We start from the raw sequence: 18,101 nt of genomic DNA on the forward strand, positions 1-18,101 counted from the left end.
TGAAACCCCGTCTCACTAAAAATACAAAAACAAAATTAGCGGCTGGTGGTGGCGGACGCCTATAGTCCCAGCTACTCAGGAGGCTGAGGCTGGCATGAATCCGGGAGGCGGAGCTTGCAGTGAGTGGAGATCAGCCACTGCACTCCTGCCTTGGGCCACAGAGCAAGACTCCGTCTCAAAAACAAACAAACAAACCAGAAAGAAATCCTCCATCCAGCCCTGTTGCCCTGTTGGTTCTGTGTGTGTTGGAGGGGGTAGAGGGGCAGCCTTCTAAGAAGGCTTTCAAGGAGGGCTTCCTACCACCTCAGCTAAGACTGGTTTGTCTGTACAATTAAAAGGTAGAAATACTTTGTCCTAAACCAGTCTCCCCAGTTCCCACCAGCCAGAGCGCCTGACCTTGCAGGGAAGGTTATCCGTTTACCGTCCGAGCACTTTCGGGGATTCTAAAATGCCATGAGTGGGAACCAGTGCCCTGGGAACGGCCATTTCCATGAAAATTCCATTTCGGGGATTAATCTGAACAGGTGCTATTGACTTTTTCTCCTGTACACAACATCAAAGAGTAAAAACAACCAGGCCTCTGCTTAACAGTTGAGGATTCCAGCAAAGTTAGGAAACAGGTTTCTATTTGTAGCAGAAGAGTGAGCAGGCAGGAAGAGGAAGATGGGAGCGGGGGGAGAGACTGGCAGAGATTCAGAAAGTTCGCGCTTGAGATTTTTACGTTTCTTACTCATACACGTCTATTTCTCTGGGTTTCTGAATGCAAAGACGAAAAAGTCTCAAGTCTGCTAAACTAACACGGCCTTCGAATCCCAAACTCAACACGGTAGCTGAACCAAGCCGCCCACAAAGAGGAAAGCCAGAGGGGGCCAATTAGGGAGGAAGAAATTAAAGAAAAGAGAAAAGCCAAGATGAAAGGTCCAGCGCAAAGTGAGTGACACGCCTGGAGAATGGCAACCCTAGCACGGTCTGCGGCCGGCGGCGGAGGTGGGGACGCGGTCGCGCGGATGACTGACAGGTGGGTCTGGCGCAGCAAAGGGAGCGGGCGCGGCGGCGGGGCCTCCCCGGGGGCAGCGCGAGGGCCTCCCCTGGGGCAGCGCGGGCCGAGGCGGCGCCTCCCGAGCGGGGGCAGCAGAGGAGGGAGCGGAGCGGGAGCCGGGCGGAGGCGGCTGCGGCAGGGGGAGGCGGGTGGCAGGCGCGCTGGCTCCCATGCTGGCCTCGGTGCCACTAGCGCGCCTGCGGCGCTCCCGGCTTCTCTTTCCCCTCCGACCCGCAGCGGCTGCTCAGACACTCCGGCTGCCGGGTCTGGACAGCTCCCCGAACCCCTCCGCGGAGGGGAGTGAGGCGGCGCCCTGGTGGCGTCCGGCGAGCGCTTGGTCTTGGAGAAGTGGGGACGAGGCTGGAGGATGAGCGGCTGAGGGCGACGCGGGCACTGACGCGAGTTGGGGCCGCGACCACCGGCAGCTGGCAGCGCGATGAGCGAGTCCCCGGAGACGCCCTAGCCTGGTGCGCGCGCCGGGCGGAGCGCGCAGGTGGGGCTGGGCTCTCCGCGGTCCGCCCCGCGTGGGTCCCCTACCGGCCCAGGATGGGCGCTGGCAACCCGGGTCCGCGCCCGCCGCTGCTACCCCTGCTCCCGCCAAGAGCCCGGCGTCCGGCCCACGCCTTGCACTCATGTATGTAGGTTGGGCGCTGGTCTTCAGGGCTGAGGGTGCATGCTGGGTGTCCCCGCGCTGCCGGACGCGCTCCCGCTCTGTTCGGCCGCTCAGCTGCCCCGGAGGAACCCCCCCTCCCCCGCCCAAGTTTGTGAATATGGGCGCTTCGCCCAGTGTTGAGGTCGGAAGGGACCGGGCAGGGGGTGAGCAAGGCCGGGCACATTCGGAGGCCTAAGGGAGGAGGGCTTAGGGGGAGGGGACAGACGCACTGGAGTGCGCAGAGTGGGGGCGTTCGGGGAGTGAGGCAGAGAGAGGCTGGATTGCCGGTGTCCTGCGGCGTATCGGGCTCTCCCAGCCCCTTTGGGCGGCAGAAACTTTGGAATCCAGAAAGGCTGGCGAGGGTCCGGCAAGTAGGAGGGTCTCGCCCCCACTCTGCGCCCTGGAGCCCCAGCCTTCCGCACTGCACTCCTTGGTGCTGCCCGGGCGCTTCTGCTCCGCAGCCAGGACCCTACAAGACTGAGCGCCGCGGCCCGCGACCTGGCTCCCGAGGCTCCCAGGGGCGGGCCGACGGAGGAACTGAAGCCCCGGGAATCCCCGACTCGGCCCTCTGGGAAGGGGTCGAGGGCATCTTCTTTTCATGCAACCGGGCTTAGAGAGCAGGGAGGGGACATCTGCTCCCGAGACGGGAGGCTTTTAAGAAGTTGTTAGAAATGAGTCGTGGAGTCCTAGTAGAAGCTTTGTTTAACCTCCCCGCATTTTCCCAGCACAAACCCCTAAAGCAAATGAGGAAGAGTTTCCCTCTTATCTTCCTGTACTTTCGTCTGTCTCTAACTCCACTGCTGAATTCTCCATTTAATAACCTTCGGGAAATGTGGCGAGGACCTAGGGAGGGACACCCTGGGTGCCCGAATTACGTGGTTCCCAGCAGAGCTTTGCAGGGGGGCGCGAGCCCTGTTCGCTGCGTTCCCTGGGCTCCGCAAGCCGCCCTTGGCCATCTCCAACACTAATCACGACTACATCAGAAACACGCCGGCCGGTGTCGTTCTTGGATTTCGTTTCCAATATATCGCTCCACAATTTGTGATGTCTAAGAACCCCGGCCGTGCACCGACGCTGGGCATGCTGCCCCCGCCCCCGTCGCCCAGCTCGTTAATCTAGAGCTATGCCGGAGCCCAGGTGGGGGCCGCGGCGGGCCGGGGCGCGCGCGGGCCGCGGGGCTCAGTTGTGCTGCTGTTCTCTCCGCAGGGACGGCGGCTCCCGGCTGGCGGCGGCGCGCCCCCGGGCTGTGAATGCGACTCTCCCCTCGGCCGCGCTCCCCGCCCGCCCGCCCGCCGGGACGTGGTAGGGGATGCCCAGCTCCACTGCGATGGCAGTTGGCGCGCTCTCCAGTTCCCTCCTGGTCACCTGCTGCCTGATGGTGGCTCTGTGCAGTCCGAGCATCCCGCTGGAGAAGCTGGCCCAGGCACCAGAGCAGCCGGGCCAGGAGAAGCGTGAGCACGCCTCTCGGGACGGCCCGGGGCGGGTGAACGAGCTCGGGCGCGCAGCGAGGGACGAGGGCGGCAGCGGCCGAGACTGGAAGAGCAAGAGCGGCCGTGGGCTCGCCGGCCGTGAGCCGTGGAGCAAGCTGAAGCAGGCCTGGGTCTCCCAGGGCGGGGGCGCCAAGGCCGGGGATCTGCAGGTCCGGCCCCGCGGGGACACCCCGCAGGGGGAAGCACTGGCTGCAGCCGCCCAGGACGCGATTGGCCCGGAACTCGCACCCACGCCCGAGCCACCAGAGGAGTACGTGTACCCGGACTATCGCGGCAAGGGCTGCGTGGACGAGAGCGGCTTCGTGTACGCGATCGGAGAGAAGTTCGCGCCGGGCCCCTCGGCCTGCCCGTGCCTGTGCACCGAGGAGGGGCCGCTGTGCGCGCAGCCGGAGTGCCCGAGGCTGCACCCGCGCTGCATCCACGTCGACACGAGCCAGTGCTGCCCGCAGTGCAAGGAGAGGAAGAACTACTGCGAGTTCCGGGGCAAGACCTATCAGACTTTGGAGGAGTTCGTGGTAAGAGGCGAACGCCCGCCGGGCGACTTTGCACCTTCCAGGAAGGGGTGGAACAGCTTTGGTTCTGTGGTCCCCCACTTTGAAGAAGAGGTGCTCTCTGGTTTTCAGAGGTGGAGAGCGCTGTGCTCAAGACCCTTTGACATGACCTCTCTTTTTCAGGGCAGAGGTAATCCTTCCAGGAGCACTGTGGCCAATCCATAGGGATTCCTTCGGTGTTCACTTTAAAAGGGCTTCATGAGGATGAAGCGCATGGCACTGAAGGGAAGGGTCCCAACAGGTATCAGAGGGACTTTCAACATTAATTTACTGCTCCTAATTTGGGAATGTTGTCGCTGAAATGCTCAACCTGCTTTCAAACACAGGGTAATTTACCATGCCATTTGGGATATATTTTTCAACTAATAGCTAATTAAGGGAGACTATTCATATAAATAAGCCATTTCCCTAGATTATGTGTTTAGGGTATCATGCAAATGTTCTAAAAATTAAAAGAAAAAATTATTTGCTCATGGGCTGCCAAATCATAGTGGATGGCGAAACCAACAAGTGCAGTTAATGGTTAAAAATTGTTTTGATTTAGATATGTAGTAGTAGTGTTAATAATACCGGCCATCTAATGCCTACTGTGCGTCAGGATCCCGCTGTTTTACATGTACATTAGTTAAATCTCATACCATGCTAGGAGGTGGATTATTATCCATTGTCTCCATTTTATGGAGAAGAGGAAACAGACACAGAATATTTAAACAATGTGTTGAAGGCAGAGCAGTTATTAAGAAGCAGATTCATATGTCAAACTAAGCAGTTCTACTCCATATCTTAGGTTTTTAACCCTTATACTCTACTTGAACCAAAAGCCCAGCTCCACTGGGGCTTTAGTTTGGGTGAAGATGCTGCACAGCCTGCATGCACAGGCTCCAGGTAAAATCCCTGCAAGTGGGCTGGGGGCCTGAGAGAGACCTGCACAGGTGTTCAGTTATTCCAAACTCCTCAAGGTAGGCTCAACCTATGGCCTGCCTGGACTTGGCCCATTGATTTGCCAGGCCATAGCTGTCCTTTTCCCACCTGCAGAGGGCGTCATGGAACGTGCAGCTACTAAAGCAAAGCTCGGCAGGCAGGTAGGGAGGAATTCTGCTGGAATACCCCTCCTGGAATTAGCCTGTGAGATCTGCTAATTCCCAGGATGTGAAGGCCATGTAGTTACTGACTTGTGGCAATGAATTATCAAGTGTTATAGAAGTACAAAGCCAGGAAGGACATATCTATATATGGTGTACAAAGTATGGAAAGAGTGCTGGAATTTAGAGTCAGGAAACATGGTTATCCATTCTGGCTTTACCACTGACCAGCTGCAGGACTGGAACAAAAGACATATCCCCTCTGGGTTTCTTTTCTCTTATCTGTAAGATAAGGGGCCAGCTATCCCTAGGCTCATGTAGCAAAATATAGCTCCAGGCATACATTGCTTAAGTACTAACATTTGACTTCAGCCCTTTGGAGAAAGACAGCTGAGAGGAGCAACTCATATGATCCACGCCCAGGCCATACAAAATTAAATCAGAAACCCTGCCCTCAAAATGCTTCCTGCCTATGGGAGGGTCTGGTAGTTATCTCTCCAGATGTTTTGGGTGCAATACAAAAGTGCATAGGCAAATGTGTCCAGGTAAAGGAACTTGTGGGTGCCAGAAGACCCCAGAGGAGGGGCCTTCCATTTTGGCCTGGAGCAGGGTCGTAGAACACTAGAACAATTCTCTTAAGTTTTGAATTGGTAACATCATTGGCTCTTCTAAAGTCAAAGATAAGCAAGCAGTGGTTTGTAATTAATTCCTTTTGTTGTTTGCACTGTTTATAGTTCCATAGTAATTTGTTAGAATTGTCATGAGAGGTAAACTGAGGAATTAGTAGCACTTTGATCTAGAAAGCCCAAATACTTCAGTGTCCACTTACCTACCTGAGATCACAGGTAAAGGGAATAATTCAAACTTCTGTCTTAATTGTACATGCTAAATGCTAGCAGCCATGAAGCTGCTTTTGTCAATGGAGGAGAAGGATCTCTTATTTAATTCCTCTTTGCTACCTGTTTGGTAGTCCATAGGTAGAATGTGTTTTCAAACTCTGAGGACAGGAGATGATACTGACAAAAGGGAAATTGGAAAGATTACAATCTTAGGAAGAATTAAAATACCAGTAAAGCTATTTTTGGAGTATTGAGTGCATCTTCCATCTTCAAATGACATTTCATTCTAAACTTTCATCAATTATTACCAGATGCTGGGATGCACACATGCTTGAAAGTTGCAAAGGTGTTACACATTTTTAATTATATGCTTGTTCTTATGTCAACTACATAAAGGTTTTATAATGTTATATCATGTTTACTCCTTTTTGTTAGTATCAGGAACATTTCTAGGCATTCCTCTAATTTATCGTGGCCTTGTGCAGGCCATTTATTGTCTCCATTTTTCTTTCCTTCAGTGTACAAAAGAGAAAGCAATGCTTTTTTTGAAGAATGTTGAAAATATGAATGTAGAATGGTATAGGGTTAGTTGTGAGTCCACGGGGTTTGTGGGTTGTAGTAATAGAGATTTGTCATGATGCTGAGTACCAGGGCACAGAAATTAACGTGCCTGCTCTGGGTATTCTGGGTTTCAGAGAGGGATAAATTGTACTCTGTAGTTTGCATAGCACAAAGTACATGGAAAACGAAAAAGGAAAGCATTTCTGTCTGAAGTGCTTTACACTTCTCTGAAAAAAATGTGATTCAAATGGAGATTGTGGTACAGTAGGGTCATGACTGGAACACTGTTTACTTTAGCAAGGAAGGAAGTGAAAGTGAGATTACTTGGGCCTCATTCCCTGCAAGATGCATAGATTCTTTAACAGTCTGTTCTCTGCTTCCAGAGAAAGAGAGAGAGAGAGAGAGAGACAGAGACAGAGACAGAGAGACAGAGAGAGGGGAAATTACTAGTCATTGATGGAGGCTTGACCATCTTTGAGCAGTAGATTAACCCCAGAGCCTGCCTGTGCTTGTGATGTGCAGGGTATTTGGCTCCGGCAGGAGTGTGGTTTCTCCTTGTCTTCATAGGCTTCTCTTTTGTTGGGCATGTTTTCTTGCTGCCTTCTATACTCAGTTTTCAGCATATTCTGAACCTGTTCTTTCCTTTCTCTCTGTACTCTTTTACCCCATTAAAACTTCCTCTCCTTACAGCCTGTTTGATCTCAGTTAGATACTTGTGAAAGATCTCACTGATTCCACAAAATACCATTAAGCTGCTAATAATAATGAGAGTAATGTGTTCATTCCTCCAGGGATGGTTGTAATTTAATTTGTACATTCAAATAAAAACATAGTTAATAATAGAATTTTCTCCACTGCCTCTCAAATGATACCAAGTGTCTTTTTTTTCTTTAACTTAGACCAGCAGGCATCCAACTTTGAATAAGGAAGCTTGTCTATTGGCTTATCATTATTTTTTTTTTAGTAAAGGAATGATATTTTTAACTGTTTTGTGCTTCCTACAGTATAGTAGTCTGCTAGGGCTGCTGGAGCAAAGGAACACAGACTGGGTAATTTAAACAGAAATTTGTTGTCTGGAAATCCAAGATTTCCAGACTTCCAGTTTTGCAAGTAATCTGGAAGTCCAAGATCAAGGCATTGGCGGGGCTGGTTTCTTCTGAGGCCTCTCTCCTTGGCTTGCAGATGTTCATCTTCTCCCTGGGTTTTTTTGTGCTGTTCCCTCTGCATCTGTCTGTGTGCACTTCTCTTCTTATAAGGACACACTCATATTGGATTGGGGCCTGCTCCAATGACCTCATTTTAACTTAATTACCTCTTTAAAGACCTGTCTCCAAACAGTCATATTCTTAGCTACTGGCATGAGGACTTCAAAATTTGAATTGTAGAAGCACACAGTTCAGCCCAAAACATAGTGTCAATGACCAAAATTGACTTCATAAAACAAATCTAATGAGGTAGTAACAGTGGGGTGTGTGAGGATGCATCAGCACGCATGATGGGAAAACAGTGCTTACGGCAAAGGCATAGAGTGAGTGGTGATGAAGTGTATGCCAATGAACATTAACTGAGGGGCTCATCTTGACCATTCTGATTCTGTGTCTGTTGCATTCTGAGAGTCACTTTAGGAGTTCTTGTATTACTTATGTGAATGGATCCTTGTATCATGGAAAACTGAAAGGTGACTAAGGGTGCGGAGGGGGGCTATATTGAGTAGTTGTAAATTTTGCTTCAGTGACCATGTGATTTGTTCAGAAGTAAAATAACATTTGAAATGTGTTAATTTTAAAAAAACATTCTATTTTGATCAACAAAACAAGTTGTTTTCATCAAGAGAATCTTGGTCTCTGTGATTCCCTCTGTGAATCTTGGGAGGACTGTGATGGTGGAAAGGGGAGTTTGCAGGCTTATTGCATGCTTTATAGAACCTAATGGAAATTTTGTGACTCTGAAATAGGGCCATACAGGATAACTAAATCTTCACATTTCTTTGCTTTTGGTAGGATTGATATCAGCAAAGTGTGTCAACACTGGTTATCATAGCTGATCAGGAGCTCTGATTGGCAATTGTGTAAGTCTTTGAAGAAAAAGGGAAGATGAATTATTAATAAGTGAAGCTTACTAGACTGTCTTTCAAAGCATGAGAACTGTTGAGAGAGAGATAACAGGAAGGGGTACTTGGAGGTGAAATGATTTGGGACCGCTGAGTTAAGCCAAATTCTCTCTGACTGCTTCCGTATCTGACTTGCCGTTAACCCCACTGCAAAATCTTATTTCTAGGTTTTTATCAATTAAAAAAATTCAAACATGAAATTTGGAATCAAAACCTCCATCTAAATAGATCTCTACTGCAATTATGAGAAAATGCCAGCAAAGAGAAAGCCACGGTTATTCATGCTTTTCAGTCTAATGGTATTTATATTCTTTTGGCTGATGTTACTTAACTGAAAACAATGCTATTATTATCTACCTTCACTAAGTAAAATGAGTCAATCTCTGTTCTTTTCTGCAAGTCAGGCTAATGCATGTACTGTTGCTGTCTCTGAGTTTGTTTTGGTTGTGAGTAAGATTTTGTAAATTCTTGACTTCTCATTTTCTACCCTTCTGTCTAAAGTCATTTAAACAGTGACTTTTTTTTTTTTTTTTTTTTAAAGAGGGAGTCATATGCCATATGTAGACTCTTTAGATGTGTTCCTAAGTGAGGTGGGGGAAACACAGCTTTAAAAACTGCTTATTTGCCTGCTTCATCCAATATCTGATGTGAAGTATGGTGGAATTAACACCATAACCTTTTGCAGTGGGCAGAAGGGAATCAATATTTATCTAGTGCCAATATTTTTTATGTGTTGGCTTTTCTGGAGTAATTTACACAACAGACTAATCAGTTGGTGGTATTTTCTTTATTTTTAAAGGAGAGAAAACTAAGGTCCAAAAAAGTTAAATAGCTTGATCAACATCATAGAGCTAGTAAATGGTAAAGACAAGATTTTAATCCTAGCGTGTTGGACTCTGAAGATCGGGCATAGTGTCTTCGTGACCATATGGTGATAAAGTGGCATTTTGTGTGTGGTGGAGAACATTTCAGGTACCTGGAAAAAGGAAAAATTATACAAGTCCAGAGTACCTTGCTCGTATGTTTGTCCAATAAATGCTTGATCCACTTGGTTAAACATGTATTTACATGGATTTATGTTATATTTGACTTGACCATCTGATGGACAAAATAACGCCTGTGTCCTTCAAAGGATGAAGTCTTGAGTTGTAATGGAACTAAAAGTACTTAGTCCCGGCCGGGCGCGGTGGCTCAAGCCTGTAATCCCAGCACTTTGGGAGGCCGAGGCGGGCGGATCACGAGGTCAGGAGATCGAGACCATCCTGGCTAACACGGTGAAACCCCGTCTCTACTAAAAAATACAAAAAACTAGCCGGGCGAGGTGGCGGGCGCCTGTAGTCCCAGCTACTCGGGAGGCTGAGGCAGGAGAATGGCGTGAACCCAGGAGGCGGAGCTTGCAGTGAGCTGAGATCCAGCCACTGCATTCCAGCCTGGGCATCAGAACGAGACTCCGTCTCAAAAAAAAAAAAAAAAAAAAGTACTTAGTCCCAGGATTTCCCTGAGAGCAAGGGGGAATGAGTCCAGGGGGCAGTGAAAAGAAGACTAGATCCCAAGAGGTGGGTGGGACTCCAGGGATTATCAGACCCACGTGGGGCAACAGGTGGCCCAAGAGGAAGATCTGGTTCTAGGAGGTATTCTGTTTGGCTCACGGCATATAAAACATTTGTTTATTAGTGCCAGTATTTGACAAGTGGGAGGTTCATGTAAATTCCCAGATTGCCTAATTCTTACAAAAATGAAATGATTCCCAGATGGCAGCCATCTGTCAGAGCTGGGCAGGGCATTTGCTTTCCAGCTGACCACACGCCTACTCGGCAGATGTGCGATTCACCCATGCTTCTATAGATACACGACTTTGAAAAGACTCTTGTTCATAGGCAGTGAAAATTCACCTCAGAAAATTAGTGCCCCCTCCAAAATCATACAGGCAGTTGATATCGTGAAGACGTTTAGGAAAGCAGGTCCCATGCTCTGCAGTCCTTTATTCTTCAGTTTTGGTGGAGAATCAGCTTCTGGGACTTTGAGGACAGGGTACTTATCATCTGAACACAGCAGTGTGAACCAGGTTCTGTTTTATCCAGTGCTTCCCTGGACAACTTTCAGAGCCTTGTTTTCTAGTGGTTAAAAAGAAAAAAAAAACGGGGCTTGGTGTGGTGACTCATGCCTGTAATCCCCGCACTTTGGGAGACTGAGGTTGGAGGATCACTTGAGTCCAGGAGTTAAAGCCCAGTCTGGACAACATAGTGAGACCCCATCTCTACCACAAATTGAAAACAAAACAGAACAAAAAAAATGGCCAGGCATTTTGGTCCTCACCTGTAGACCCAGCTACTTGAGAGGCTGAGGCAGGAGGATGGCTTGAGCCCAAGAATTTGAGGTTGCAATGAGTCATGATTGGGTCACTGCATGCCAGCCTGGATGATAGCATGAAACCCCATCTTAAAAATCAGAAAAGAAAAATTAAAAAGTGGATAGTATTCTGCATTTCTCTCCCATTATAAGAAGTAAATAAGATGTATGTGAAAGCAATTTGAACCTGTAAAGCTCTGAACAAAGTTGATGTGAATATTTAGACAAGTTCTGCAGAGTGTGCTGCTCAGGGGTAGGTGGCCACACCCTGGTTCAGATTTTGGTCTCTAGAAGGACTCTTCTAGACCATTAGGGACAGGTTCCATGGAGCTGTTTTTCCATAAAGCATTACCTCCTCAGATGATATCTCTAAATCTGATAAGTCCCAACAGAAACATTATTCTTACATTTATTTGAAAATATTTAGGACACCACGTGTGCCAGTCCCTGGGCTGCATCCTCGAGATGTGATGGGAAGCAAATGGCCCCCTCCAGGAGACAGGCAGCAGTACTGTGGTGTGTGAGGCACTGTGAGAGCTTGGGTCAGGGGTTCAAGGGGACACACAGTAGAAGTCACTCTATTATTATTAATAGACTCCATTGTTGCTGATGACTTGTTTTTAAATGACAGAGGAATCCTGGGCCAGATGTTCTAGAGAAAAGAAAAAAGTCTGTATCAAATGTAACAACTGTGAGTTTGCATGAAGGATATGGCTTCCCACCCAGGCCTACCTACCCTGTGACCATCCTTCATGGTACTTTTCTGACCACGTAGCTGGAAATCCTTCTTACTGCCTGTCTGTTCCAAGGATGAGATCCTGCCAGCTGGATCATACTTCTCATTCTATTTATGTCGGGCACTGGGGTGCGGCCAGGACATAGACCGCCTTTCAAATCTGTGGAAAAGGATGATGTCAGGCCTCTGCCGAGGGCCCTGTGAGTTCTCTCAGAAGCCTTGGGCCTGTGAAAAAGCATAGAGCTTGCAAATTAAAACTCCATGGCTGGGCACAGTGGCTCATGCCTATATTCCAGGCAGTTTGGGAGGCCGAGCTGGGAGGATCACTTGAGCCTAGGAGTTTAGGATTAGCGTGTGCAACAGAGTGAGACCCTGTCTCTAAAAAAAAAATAACAATAATGAGAGAAAGAAAAAAAGAAAAAGAAAGAAAGAAAGAAAGAAGGGAGAGAGGGAGGGAGGGAAGGAAGGAAGGAAGGAAGGGAGGGAGGGAGGCAGGAAGGGGAAAAAGAAATTAAAATGCCAGGTGGCTCTGCACATTTCCAAGTATCCAAGTATAGTAGAAATGATGATGCTTTAAACATGAGACTATTCCTTCCTTTCCTGGGAATATGGAGGACAGCCTGACAACTCACCTTCAACAAAATGCCTGAAATCCTGAATACCATATAAAATACATATTTTTAAAAGCAAAATGTTACTTGTATAAATTGATGGGGTACAGTGTAATTTTATTACATGGATACACTGTGTAGTGGTAAAGGAAGAGTGTCTAGTGAAGTCATCACCAGAATAATGTACATTGCATCCGAGTAATGTACACTGCATCTGAATAATGTACACTGCATCCATTACATAATCTCTCGTTATCTACTCCCTCCCCATCCCTGACACCCTTCTGAGTCTCCATTGTCTGTCATTTCACATTCTACGTCCATTTTTAAAAGCACAGCTGACATGGCAAGAAAATAAGAGAAATTAATTTCTAGAGGTGGAGTTGGAATGCATAGAGCAAAGTCTGCCTTGAAGTGGTGGCTGTCTGGGAGCATCTCTTGATCTCGGGGCCTGGGCCCTTGGCCCTCCTGGCCAATCATTGCTGGGTTGTGGCATGTGATGAGTGCAGGTACCCAAGTAGAGAGAATCAGATCAGGATCTATCTTATAAAGCCAGGAGACCCAAGAGCCTGTACTGCAGTGGGACAATGTAAACAAACATCTCTCAGTGAACCTTGGCTCTGTCCAGAAGAGAAAGAAATGTTTGTGTTTTCCCTGAGTCACTTGCCATCTGTAGCAGGCTTACCGTCTTATGAATGTGGAGCCCCATTTATGCTTCCCTGTGTGGTGTGCAAAGTCCAAATAGAATATGTGTTTTTAAATGGATGGACAGGTGTCTGACCTAAACATATGCACACGGGGTGAATGCACCCTTCACCCAGGCTACAAAAAAAATCCCACAAATAGTGTTCCAAGGAATGTGACCTCAAAATAAAAACTAGTCACAAGGAGAAAGGGCATTGTAAGCAAGAATCAGCTGAGGCAAAAGCAGTTGAATCAGGCCCAGATATTGGGATGTAAAATGAGTATATTTGATATATACTCATTTTGATATCTATTTTGAGATATTTCATAGCAAACCAGCACACAGATCTGAAGAAGTTAACTAGTATGAAACATATATAGATGGAACACAGGAAAGAGATGTTTCGATACACGAAGGATAAAGTGAAAAGATCTACCACACATCTGCTTAGAATTCTGATAGAGATTGTAGAGCATGGGAGAAATTAAGATATGGAAGTTCCAAGACTTTCTAGTTGAAAGACATCTATTTTCTCATTCAGGAAACCCAATGAATCTAAAGAAAGATAAATAAAAATATATTCACAACCAGCCATATTATAGAGACTGCAGAACAACAAAGGCAAAATAAAGATGTTCGGAGCAACCAGACAGAGAAGACATTACCTCTAGAATAACAGTGAGTAGGCTGACAGCAGACACCTGGTCAACAGAAAACACAGCACAGTAGGAGAATATTTTTAAATAAGAGAGAAACAAGTGTTAATCTGATTGATGTATCCAACAAAATTGTCCTTCAGGAATAAACCTAAAGAAAGATACTTTATACAATGGAGAGCTGATCACCAAAAAGTATTTACTAAAATAATTTTTAAAAAGGAGTCTAAAGGATGAAATTTAGGAAGAAGGAAGATGATCCCAGAAGCAAAGTCACAGAATCAAGGAGGAGTGGATGAAACTTAACTGTTTACTAAGGTGTAGACCGGTGGAGCTCAGCTGTGGGCAACATTGCCTGCCTTCCCTCAGGAGACCTTTGCAAGGTATTTGTTACCTGGGTATATCGTGTGATGCTGAGGTTTGGGATAAGAATGATCACATCACTCAGATACTGAACATAGTATGCAACAGTCAGTTTTTCAACCCCTGCCCACCTCCCTCGCCCCTCTTATTATCCCCAGTGTCTATTGTTCCCATCTTTGAGTACATAAGTGCCCAATATTTAGCTTCTACTTATAAATGAAAACATGTGGTATTTGCTTTTCTGCTCCTGCATTAATTCACCTAGGGTAGTGGCCCCCAACTGCATCCATGTTGCTGCAAAGGACGTGATTCCATTCTTTTTTAAGACTTATGTAGTATTCCATGGTATATATGTACCACATTTTATTTATCCAGTCCACTGTTGATGGGCACCTAGGTTGGTTCCATGTCTTTACTATTGTGAGTAGTGTTGCAGTGAACAAAGGAGTGCATGTGTCATTTTGGTAGAAGGATTTATTTTCCTTTGGGTATATACCCAGGAATGGGATTGCTGGGTAGTAGATTGCTCTGATTTAAGTTCTTTGAGAAATCTCCAACTACTTTCTGCAGTGGCTGAACTAATTTACATTCCCTCCAACAGTGTATTAGTGCTCCCTTTTCCCTGCAGCCTCACAAGCATCCGTTATTTTGTGACTTTTTAATAATGGCCATTCCAACTGGAGTGAGATAGTATCTCATTGTGATTATGATTTGCGTTTGTCTGATGATCAGTGATGTTGAGCATGTTATCATATGCTTGTTGGCTGCTTGTTTGTCTAATTTTGAGAAGTGTCTGTTCATGTCTCTTGCCCACTTTTTAATAGAGCTATTAGTTATTTGCTTGCTGATTTGTTTAAATTCCTTATAGATGGTGGACCTTTGTTGGATGCATAGTTTGCAAATATTTTCTCCCATTCTGTAGACTGTCTGTTTACTCTGTGGATAGATTATTTTACTGTGCAGAAGCTCTTTAGTTTAAATATTCTTAGAAAACAGGTGCTGGGAGCCAGCTCAGCCTTAGGCCAAATCATCAAGTAGGTGAACATTTCAAAGGCACCCCCAGCTGGTCAGAATTGCCCACCACCAAGTTCTACTCAGCCATAGGCAATTTTTCCTGCCCTTCCTGTAATGAAGGTCAGAATGCCTGGAAATCAGATTCCTTTCCTACTGCTCTCTATACCCTTGGGGCAATAGGCCAATCAGAAATAAATAGTACCTTCAACCATACCAAACAGATTGGCTCTTCTGTATGTGTCTTCGCTTTCCTCATATCTAGCTTTAAAAACAATTTTTATTTATATTTCACTTTCAAATTCTGTGTGCTTTTAAAAAAGAGAGCTCAACATTTTTGTTTTAGAAAGCTTGAAACAAATGAAATATAATAGAATGAATTTCAAGTGAGTCACTATTCTTATTAATTCCTCTTGATATGCCAGGAGCTAAACCTCCCTGCCTGGTAACACTGTGGCACTGTTGACAGCTACGCTCTAGGGACATAGAGGGACACAAGCCCCACCCGTGAGGAGCCTGGGATGTGCAGGGAGCCAGCAGGTGGCCAGATGCTCACCTTCCTTTCTCATGTGGGGCAGAACTGCCCGGAGCGCCTTTACCTCCACTCACTGTGCTTTTGCTGCGTCACACACACAAATGTCAGGAGTGGGTAGGTTGAAAAAGAATATGGCTTTTGACAAGGCTGCTGCTGTGGCCTGGGCAGGAGAATCAGGAGAGAGACAGGCAGCTGAGGGGTACACTGTGCTCTGATGTCAGCCTCCCAGCTCAGGGTAACCTCCCACTGGTAACAGAGTTCATGTCTGGGCTCCCAGTGCCCTCCAGGAAGCCAAGAAAATCAGCTCATCTTGCTTCTAGGTAACAGCAAGGGATGACAGATATAATTTAATGGTCAGATCTCAGGGACCATTGCACCGTATGACTGAGTGCAAAGAGTCCCTTTCTGCGTGAGTGAGCACTGCTGTGCCTTCTCCACCAGAGCTTAAAACTCCATGGAAAGGGACTTCATTAAACAGAGAATCCGCAGTGGGTGTCCTGTTCTAATTTCAGCCTACCTTTGAATAGGCTTAGCTTCAAGAAGAGATTCAGAGCCAGTAATGGGAGCCCACAGTGCCTGTCCACTCCTGGCCCGGGCTGTGGCCCTGCACTTTCTGGGTAATTGGCAGCTGATATGCTGAAGGAACTTTAACAAGACAAGCAAACCATGACTTCAGACAGCGTCCAGACGAGCATCCATTTGGGTCACTTCACAGTTGCGGGTGCGAGTGCTACTGCTGGAGCCAGGCCAGCTTTGGGCAAAGGCAGACTGATGGGTGCCTTTGGTCATCTTCACTTCCTGCTTATAGTGGGCATTGTCATTGCCGTCTCAAATAAAAGAATGCCAAATGGGAGCAGTGTAGTTCTGTTTTCTCCTGGCCTCTGTGTGTGTGTGTGTGAGAGTGGGTGAGTGTGGGTGTGTGAGACACTGTGGATGTGTGTGAGTGTGGGTGTCAGACAGTATGTGTAAGTGTGAGAGAGTGAGTGTGTATGAGTTTGGGGGTGTGTGACACCCCCACACCCACACACCCACACTCTCATGAGTGGTGGGTGTGTGAGTGGGTGTGTGTGTGTGTGGATGTGTGGGTATGAGAGTCTGTGAGTGGGGGGGTGTGAGGTGTGTGTGTGAGAGGGGGTGTATGGGTGTGGGGTGTGTGTGGATGTGTGTGTGTTGGTGGGGGGGTGTGAATGTGTGTGTGAGAGAGGGTGTGTATGTGTGACTGGGTATGTAAGAGTGTGTGACCGTGTGTGTGAGTGTGAGAGTGGATATGTGGATATGAGAGTGTGAGCATGTGTGTGGGGGTGTGTGAGGGGGGTGGGTGTGTGAGAGGGTGTATGTGGAGTGTGTATGTGTGGGTGTGAGTGTGTGTGGGTTGCATGAGTATGGGCATATGTGGGTGAGACTATGAGTGTGTGTGTGTGTGTGTGAGCGTGTGTGTGTGAGAGATGAGGGTGCATGTATGAGCGTGTGTGTGTGTGTGTTAGCATGTTGTGGGTGCGTGTGTGAGTGGGTGTATGTGTGAGTGCGTGTGTGAGTGGGTGTATGTGTGAGTGCGGGTGTGAGTGCGTGTATGTGTGAGTGCGTGTGTGAGTGGGTGTATGTGTGAGTGCGTGTGTGAGTGGGTGTATGAGAGTGTAGGTGTGGGTGTAAATGAGTGAGAGTTCATGTGTGTGTGTGAGAATGAGTGGGTGTATGTGTGAGTGTGGGTGTATGTGTGTTAGTGTGTGTGTGGGTGCATATGTGTGGGTGTGGGTGTACGTGTGAGTGTGTGAATGAGAGTGTAGGCGTGGGAGTGGGTGTGTGTGTGAATGTGGCTGTATGCGTGTATGTGAGAGTGCGGGTGTGAGCGAGTGTGAGTGTGGGTGTGTGTGTCCATGAGTATGGGTGTAGGTGTGTGTGAGAGTGTGTGGGTACATGTAAATGTATATGTGACTGTGTGTGTGGGTGTGAGAGTGTGGGTGTGTGTGTGCCTGAATGTGGGTGTAGTGTGTGAGTGTGTGGGTGCGTGTGAGTGTATATGTGACTGTGTGTGAGTGTGTGTATGAAGTAGGCATAGTAGTTCCATTGCATTAACATTTCCCCCCATTGGCCACAGTCCCCACCACTCCCTATTACACACCTAGTTCACTGCCTCATTTTCTTACTTGAGTGGTCCCTGAAGTAATTTGAATTTGTCATCCCTGAGAGAACTAATCCCCATGTCACACTCGTCTTTTAAAAGTCTATTCTTAGGAAAACATTATTTTAGTCATTTATATATTAAGTGAAAATTAAGCTCTCTGTTTTTTTTTTTTTTCTCCCAAGGATTACTTAGCTTTAATTCTTTAATTCTAAAACAAAAGGGTTTTGATCTTCTAATGTTTTTAAAGAAGAGAATCTCTTTCAAAATTTGTCAGAGAACCTTCTTCTCTCCCCAAGCAGGTGGTCAGATGCAGCTGACATTACGTTCCTTCTCTTACAGGCTTAATTTAGGAATCTATAAATGAGCAAATTATCTACAAAATGATTCTACAAAGATTTCAGCTTCACCCTTGCTTCCCAGGTGGGAAGTGAGAGGCCGCTCCCTGCACTGGCCCTGGTGCTCCGGGTGGCCCTACGGCCACGGGGTGCAGGTGGCCAGCAGATTTGGCTGCATCCTTTCTGATTGTGTATCTGGTAGGCAGGCTGGCAGATTCCAGACTGCCCATCAGGTCTGAACCATCAGCAAAGAAGGAGGTCTTCCTCATTCTTCTCCTAGCTCTTCTGCTGTTTGCAGCCAAATAAATATGTACTATAAACACTGCCACTAGTTTTTCCTCTCATAATTGACCTAGCAAGTTCCTGTTGATCTG

General features: G+C 47.2%; 1 protein-coding gene across 3 annotated transcripts in view; it reads left to right on the forward strand.

Annotated features, from left to right (window-relative positions):
* Positions 1-889: 889 nt before the first annotated feature.
* Positions 890-18,101, forward strand: part of VWC2 (von Willebrand factor C domain containing 2) — a 142,399-nt gene continuing 125,187 nt past the window's right edge. For 2 of the 3 annotated variants that reach the window (XR_004433231.1, XM_033194258.1), the window contains exons 1-2: positions 1,164-1,673; positions 2,898-3,696. Coding sequence is in view for 2 of the 3 variants with exons in the window: in XM_033194258.1 (XP_033050149.1) it covers positions 3,001-3,696 (696 nt within the window). In the remaining variant the exon portion in view is untranslated. Of the gene's footprint in view, positions 1,019-1,163; positions 1,674-2,897; positions 3,697-18,101 lie in introns of those variants that run through there. The other variant, XM_033194259.1, reaches the window with a different exon arrangement.

The sequence above is a fragment of the Trachypithecus francoisi genome, unplaced genomic scaffold, assembly GCF_009764315.1.
Source record: "Trachypithecus francoisi isolate TF-2019V2 unplaced genomic scaffold, Tfra_2.0 Lachesis_group4, whole genome shotgun sequence".
Classification (NCBI taxonomy): Eukaryota; Metazoa; Chordata; class Mammalia; order Primates; family Cercopithecidae; genus Trachypithecus; species Trachypithecus francoisi.